At 44.1% G+C, this 7,311-nt stretch overlaps 1 protein-coding gene across 1 annotated transcript in view; it reads left to right on the top strand.

Annotated features, from left to right (window-relative positions):
- Nucleotides 1–7,101, top strand: part of NR3C1 (nuclear receptor subfamily 3, group C, member 1 (glucocorticoid receptor)) — a 56,578-nt gene extending 49,477 nt beyond the window's left edge. Inside the window, exons 6-8 of the mRNA XM_010001231.1 lie at nucleotides 2,977–3,107; nucleotides 5,422–5,579; nucleotides 6,443–7,101. Coding sequence (XP_009999533.1) covers nucleotides 2,977–3,107; nucleotides 5,422–5,579; nucleotides 6,443–6,595 — 442 coding nt within the window. The 3' untranslated portion in view covers nucleotides 6,596–7,101. The remainder of the gene's footprint in view (nucleotides 1–2,976; nucleotides 3,108–5,421; nucleotides 5,580–6,442) is intronic.
- Nucleotides 7,102–7,311: the final 210 nt, after the last annotated feature.

Here is a 7,311-nt window from a genome sequence, read left to right as displayed (position 1 = left end):
ATCCCATTTTCAGAGCTGCTGGATTGCACAGGCACACACCTCCAGCCCCCAGGTGTGCAGCTGGGCTTTCCTTCCCCAGGGAATTCTTTGCACAGGGAAAATACTGAGCAACCCTTGGCAGGTTTTCATCTCCAGGCATGGGGGGGAGAGGGGAGCCTTACACAGCAGTTCAGGAGGGAGGGGCAAAAAAGGGATTTTAAGTTACTGTAAGGGTTTTGAAAATATTTTGCATTTACATTTCTGTATTTAATTTCTGTGCAAAACTAATATACTTTGATTAATGTGTGACTGCTCAGTGAGAGCATCATTTTACATTTCAAAACATGAAGAATGGGAGTTTTGTGGAGGTGAGTCTGTATCAGTTGGCAATTTTCTGTTAAAATCTATGCATTTATATATAACAACACACAAAAATTCAAGTTGTTGAAAAGTTTGGCAGCTTAATAAATCTTAGGCTTTAAACCATCATTTAGTATTTGGAGACTGTGAAAACATCTGACTGTTTCCACAGTCTGATTCAACACATGCTTTTGCTGCAGTTGCCACTGTTGCTGCATCAGCTCCAGGCCTCTGTTGATGTCACCGTGTACATGAAATTACAGTGAGCACCAGTAGCTGTTGGACAGTTGTGTTCACCAAGTAACAAATGCCATTTAATTTCTGTCTGGCTTTAAAAAGAAGTTCTTGGAAGTCCCGTGTCTCAGGGTTTTGGTGCTTGCTCATCATCTCTGCTCTTTGTTCTTCTTGGGTTTGAGGTCAACTTCTTCCTGTTACTTGTCCTTACAATATGATGGACTCTGCTGAGTATCTATGCTGGTGTTATTTGAGTAGAAAAAAAATAACAAATAATTACAGTTATATAAGCAATTCTCTTATTCCCAGAATGTTTTCTGAACATTTTTGGTAGCCATTTCTGTGGAGTCAGTATCCTCTGTTCCTCAGGACACCAACATCTTGTTTACTGATTTTTATTCTTGTATAACTTAGATGAACTGCGTGACTTGCAGCAGTGGTGAAAATCATTGCATGCTTTTATCATCAACACCCCCCCCAGACCCACACATACATCCCCTGTGCCTCACATGGGTTATGTTCAGTTAAAACCTTTCACTAATGCCTGGGGGGGGGGTAACCAAGAGGAACCTTAGATACCTACAGGGCAAGAAGGGGATTTGAGTTGGATGGACTAGATTAGATTTGGGAGGGACTTTGTACAAGGGCCTGCAGTGAGAGGACAAGGGGGAATGGAAGAGGGGAGATGGAGGTGAGACACTAGGAGGAAATTCTTTAGTGTGAGGGTGGTGAGAGCCTGGCCCAGGTTGCCCAGGGAGGCTGTGGCTGCCCCATCCCTGGCAGTGTTGAAGGGCAGGTTGGATGGGGCTTGGAGCAACCTGGGCTGGTGGGAGGTGTCCCTGCCCATGCAGGGGGTGGGACTTGGATGATCTTGAAGGTCCCTCCAACCCAAACCATTCCATGATTCAATGATTATCACCAAGGCTTTATGTGAAGGCTCCACAAAGCCAGTGTGGTTCTGGAGGTAGTTTCTGCTGAGAAGAAACCAAGCATGATTTCATTGCCAAGTACAATGTCTCTTTTAATCATCTCAGTACAGAGTCTGCTTTAAGTTAAATGTCTGGCTTATGTGGAGGTAAATTAATTGATAAAGTTGCTGCATGCCCTCTGGAGGGAGGGGAACCTGTGGGGCTGAGCAGGGAGCAAGGAAGGAGCCTTGAGACCCTGCTCCAGGCTCTGAGACCCTGGTCCTTGGCCAGTGTCTCCCATGCACAGCCCTGGGCCAGTGAGATCATCTGGTGTGCTCTGGCCAGGAGATCTGTGAGGAATGTCTGGGACCTCTTCCCAGACCCTCTGCCAGCCTTGAGGACTATCCAGTGAATCAGCTCCCCTATTGTTCTGTCGGAGCTGGGATCTGCTGCCCTCCCAGGCACAGTGCAGAGCTCCTCAGGGCACCCAGACCCTCTGAAGGAGGGAGGGAGTGAGGTGTGTTTTACTCTTGGTTTTTGAGGACTGCAATCTGCACAGCCTTGGTATCACCAAAAATCTGCAGGTCTTACAGATTTTCAGACTTGCGGTGATATTTGCGTTTCCAGCAGATAGAAATAAACAACAGGCTGACCCATTTCATCATGTTGATTTTAACCTTCTGCCCAGAAATGGGAATAGTTTTACAGGAGGGAAGTTGCTGAGCCCTGTCACAGCATGTGTTTAAGTTACTCAGTTGGAAATCTGTAAGATGTCCTGTGATACAACCCAGAGGGATTAGGAGGAAATTTGCCCAATGGCCAAATAGTGGCTTTGTGTCAAGTGCCCTGAGAAACCCCTCACACGTGGTGCTTCTCCATGCAGCTCACCTGGGCTGCACACTCTGTTCCCCTTGTTGCTCCTCAAGTATGGAAGTCTGCACAAGGGCAGTGTTTGCAGATCTGTGGCTGCCATTCTTGCCTCAGTGTCACACATAGCCCTGCTACCCCAGGAGGTGGCCAGCAGCTTGTGTTGGGAGGGATGGGCTTTGGACTGGTACTTGATTTGGTGTTAGTACAGTTTCAAGAGCTTGTATTTCTTTCTGTCTTTAAAAACTCATCTGCATTGTTCTTTAGGTTCTGGCACCTTGAGGAAGGTGTGTGTTTCTTCTGGTTTTCACTTGGGGTTTCTTAGGATGCTTGTGAGGGGACAACAGAGCTTTCTGTCAGGTCCTTGGTAAAGACCAGCTCCCCTTGTCACTCTGGGGCTTCCTGTGTCTTGTTCCCCTTGTGCTGCCACTCCAGGCCAGTGTTCACATGTGGTGACCAAACCAGTCACCCTGAGTGGGTTTCCTGGAGAAAACCAAAGGTGATTTGCCTGGAAGCTTGTCATCTTCCTCTACAGACCCTGCTGCTCTCGACTGGAGCATAGAAAACCTTAAGTTTAGAATTTTTAGATAGCTGACATGTAATGAATCTGTGTACTCTTATTTTTCAGGCAGAGAATGAATCTCCCCTGTATGTATGAACAATGCAAACACATGCTTATGGTTGCCCGAGAGCTCTCCCGGCTTCAAGTCTCCTATGAAGAATATCTCTGCATGAAAACATTGCTTCTCCTCTCCACAAGTAGGTGAACAGTTAAATGCTCATGTGGACAACCTGCCTGTAACTCGCCAGTGTTAGGAGTGTGCATGTGTAGCTCAGTGCTGTGCTAGGTGTCTGATGGCAAGGACAAGTAAATATGTTCTGCTTGGCCTCTGGTGACTTGGGGTTAGTGAAGAAAGTTCTGCTTTTAGCAGGTACAAGACATTCATGCTGAGATACTAGGGATTGTGTTCAAAACTTGGCAGCTCCAACAGAAGCACCTACCCAGAACTGTAATTTAAAATTCTTTAAATTCTTAACAAATGGACTCAAGACCCAAAGAAATGGGCAAAGCTATGACTTTGTGCCCATTAAATACTTAAACCCCAAATGAAAGACCCCAAAACCAACAAAGAAAACCACCAACACCTGTGAAAAAGTTCTGATCCAGTAAAGCAGTTTCTCCCCCAAAAAACCTAACAAATGCCCCCAGAAGTTATTTTAAAATAGTTAAATGCAACTACAGCTTTTTTTATTTGCATCTAAAAGGTCTGTGGTGGATAGATGGATTTACAGCAGAGCTCAAAAGAGATGTGGTGGTTTTATGTCCATCAGTAGGTGGGAAGCAGTTACAGCAAGTCTTTATATTCCCAGTGAATAATAGTGTGAGTTTCCATAAACAGTTGAGATCTTAGTAGCTTTGGGCTTTTCCCAGGTGAGGGCAGCAGGGTGAGGTGTGCACAATGAGCAGGGTCAGGGGCTCTTTCCAGAGGGAGTTCCTGCCCTGTGCTGCTATCAGCTTTGTGGGAACTTGAAACTTCCCCGAAACTTCAGGTTTAATGCAGGTTCTGAAATGCTTCCTGAAAATCCCTCAAGTGTTTGGATGTGGTGCAGGCCAACTTTCCTTGCAGGAGTTGGAAGTTTCCTTAAAGGAATTTACATGGCAGAACGAGGAAGAGGCTGCACTGGAGGCTGAGAGGTGACCTTGGAGTGATTCTTGGGGTGCCCTACACAGGGACAGGAGTTGGGACTCGATGATCCTGAGGGGTCCCTTCAGCTCAGCATGTTTTGTGATTCTGTGGTGGCACCAAGCCCCTTCCCGAGCGCAGTGTGGAAGCCTTGGCACTAACCAGGGGAAGGCCTGGTGGTGCTTCCAGTGAAAGACAATACATTCCACATTGCTTTTGGAGTACATTGTGTAAGAGGGACATTGTGGAACTTCTGAAATTGAATAGCTGAAATTTGTACAGCTTTTGAATCCAGGACTTCACTATTTTAATTTATGGTCATTGTGTTTCTGTCTTGAGAGGAGTAAAACAGGAGTCCCACGAGGGTCTAGACACACAGCTCACACACAGGCACAGCTCACAGACCTTTGCCATTTAAATTACTTCACTTTGACATGTCATCTTCTGTGTAGACAAAGCAGACAAATTACTCCAGCATCTCCAGGATGCTGGCAGTGCAGTGGGGGTTGGATTTTTTGGGAAGGGACCATGCTTCAGTGGCCTCTCTCCTCCTCTCTAGCTTTCAGTTGGCTTTCTCTGAGCTTTCTCCTGTATCTTCAGCTGTTTCCTTTCACTTGACCAAGATAATCAAAGGCTTCAAATGGAGCATCTTAAGGACCACTGCAGTCCATATGCTTGATTTGTCCTGATTTTTTTACTAGTCCTTGGCCTTCAGAAGGACCATCCTAATACAGAAGGGACTGAACATGGATTTGAGTCTGAATATGGTCCTCAGTCCCCATGCCTTGTGTTTCTAAACCATGGCTTTTCATCCAGCTGGCACCAGGTCCATGTCCCATCCCTGTTCCAAGAAGCTCTGCTGAGACCCGAGTCCTCCCCAGCTTGGACAGTCAGTTTGTTGTCCAGTCACTCAGTTACTGCCTTGTCTGGACACGTTATTTGATCCATGTCAGGTGGGCTGGAACTAGATGATCTTTCAAGGTCTCTTCTGAGCCAAGCCATCCTGTGATCCTACCTTGGCTCTTTCCTCAGCACATGGAATTTCTGTGGAATCTTTCCAATGCCATGTTTCCCCAGCCACTGAGAACATGGGCACTGCAGCCTGGTGGCACTTCCAGGGATTAGGGTTGTTGCCTCCATGGTCTGGTTCCCTTCCCTTTATTTTTTGTTGGGTTACCTTTGGGCTTTTTCATTATTTCTTGTATTTTGCCAGCAGTCCTGTGCTCTTTGTTCATTGAGTCCTCTCAGCTTCCCATCTTGTGCCTCAGCTGTCATTTCATTAAATCCTTTTTCTTTTGGTCACGTAAATGTAAGTGATGTAAGAGAACCTAAATAATGACACAGTTCATCGATGGATAGTGTCTTAAATGTTTGTGTCAATGTTACAGTTCCCAAGGAAGGCCTGAAGAGTCAGTCTTTGTTTGAAGAAATCCGTATGACCTACATTAAAGAGCTGGGAAAGGCCATAGTGAAGAGAGAAGGGAACTCCAGCCAGAACTGGCAGCGATTTTATCAGCTGACTAAACTGTTGGACTCTATGCATGATGTAAGTGCTCTGATGAATTCTGTAGATGTTCCAGATAAGGAAGTTTGGGCATATGACAGGGATCTGTATCCTTTTTTTAATATATAAAGGGATAAATACTAAGGAGGTGGGGGAGGAGGTGGGGGAGGAGGTGGTCACACTCCCTTGCTCTCTGCTAAAGGCTGATTGAAAGAGGTGAACATGGTGCTTTCAGACTGTGTTTGTAGGGGAGACAATATTGTCATTTGTATAATTTTCAGTCTCTTTAGCTTTTAAAAATTACTTTGCTTTAAAATGGAGGAACTCAGAAATTGTAAATGATTTTGCAGTAGTAACAGATGAAGCTTAAAACCAGTGTGATCTCAGAGACAGAGTTGGGAATCTATGGAATTGTTTGAAATTGTTTAAATAGTGCACTGGTGCTTTCTTACTGTCAGTAGTGGTCTAATTTTGCAGGGAATCTCAGAATTTGGGCTGTCTCCTTTGGTGGTGTGTGCTCTAAATTGTACATCTAGTACAAAGTTGTGTCCAGGTTGTGTTGAAGCTGGATAAGGCAAAGGAAACTCTGAGACCTCAAAAATTACCATTTTTTGTCTTGTCAGTGTACCAAGCATCTGGAAAGAGCTTATTAAGCTCATCCATGTGTGTGTTATTCATATGCTAGGGTGGGAATTGATACCAAAACCTCTTCAGTATTGGTAAAGACCTTGCACAATCTTTCACTCTGTGTTAGAATGCCAGGTACAAAACTTACTAATTAAAAAGAGGATAATTGAGTGTGTGTGCCCGGTGCTGCAGCTGTTACCTGAGCAAGGGGTGAGGCTGCTGCTGTGGGTGCTCTCCTGTGTTTGTGTGACAGTAATTCTTTGCTTTGTCACTTGTAGGTGGTTGAAAATCTTCTGAGCTTTTGCTTCCAGACATTTTTGGATAAATCCATGAGTATTGAGTTCCCAGAAATGTTGGCAGAAATCATCAGCAATCAGATACCAAAATATTCAAATGGAAATATCAAGAAGCTCTTATTTCATCAGAAGTGACTGCCTTAATACAAAAGGGTTGCCTTAAGAAAACGTCAAGTGATAGCTTTCTTTTTTTTTTTTTTTGTAAAGGAAAAACCTAACAGACTGGTTCATTTTGTCCTTGCCCCGGTGTTTCTTTTGTACTTATGCACTACATGTGGTTTACAGAGGGCCAAGACTTAGGCTATAGAAGCAGCGGATTTCTCACATTTGGTGAAAAATGGGGGAGAAAGGAAAATAGATCTTACTTCTCAGAAATTCTGGGTCTCCCCTCGAGCAACATCCATGGATGCATCAAAACCACCAGTGACAAGATCTGAGGCTGTGTCTGAACATTCTGCTGATCAGTTCCTGCAGTTGGCTGGAGACAATTTCCTAGGCTTTTTGGTTTCTTTTTTTTTTTTTTTCTTTCTTTTTTTAAGTAAAGTGTTTTGGATTTATTTTTTTTTTTAAAGTTAAAGTAGCATTTTGGTTTATGCATGTAACCTGAAGAAAGTTTACAAGTGTATATCAGAAAAGGGAAGTTGTGCCTTTTATAGCTATTACTGTCTGGTTTTAGCAATTTCCTTTAACTTTATATACCGTGAACTAGGCTTGTTCATTTTTTCTTACATAATTTTTTTGTAATACTTCAAGATGCCTATTGTACAGCTGGTTTTTTAAGGTGGGGCAGCTCGTAGCTTTCCTAAATGACCTCTAGACATTAATCCTTGAGTATATTCGTGTGAAAATGG

This window comes from Chaetura pelagica, unplaced genomic scaffold, assembly GCF_000747805.2.
Source record: "Chaetura pelagica isolate M959 unplaced genomic scaffold, ChaPel_1.0 scaffold177, whole genome shotgun sequence".
Taxonomy (NCBI): Eukaryota; Metazoa; Chordata; class Aves; order Apodiformes; family Apodidae; genus Chaetura; species Chaetura pelagica.
The sequence above is the reverse complement of the archived record's forward strand: the minus strand, read 5'-3'. Positions and strand labels throughout refer to the sequence as shown.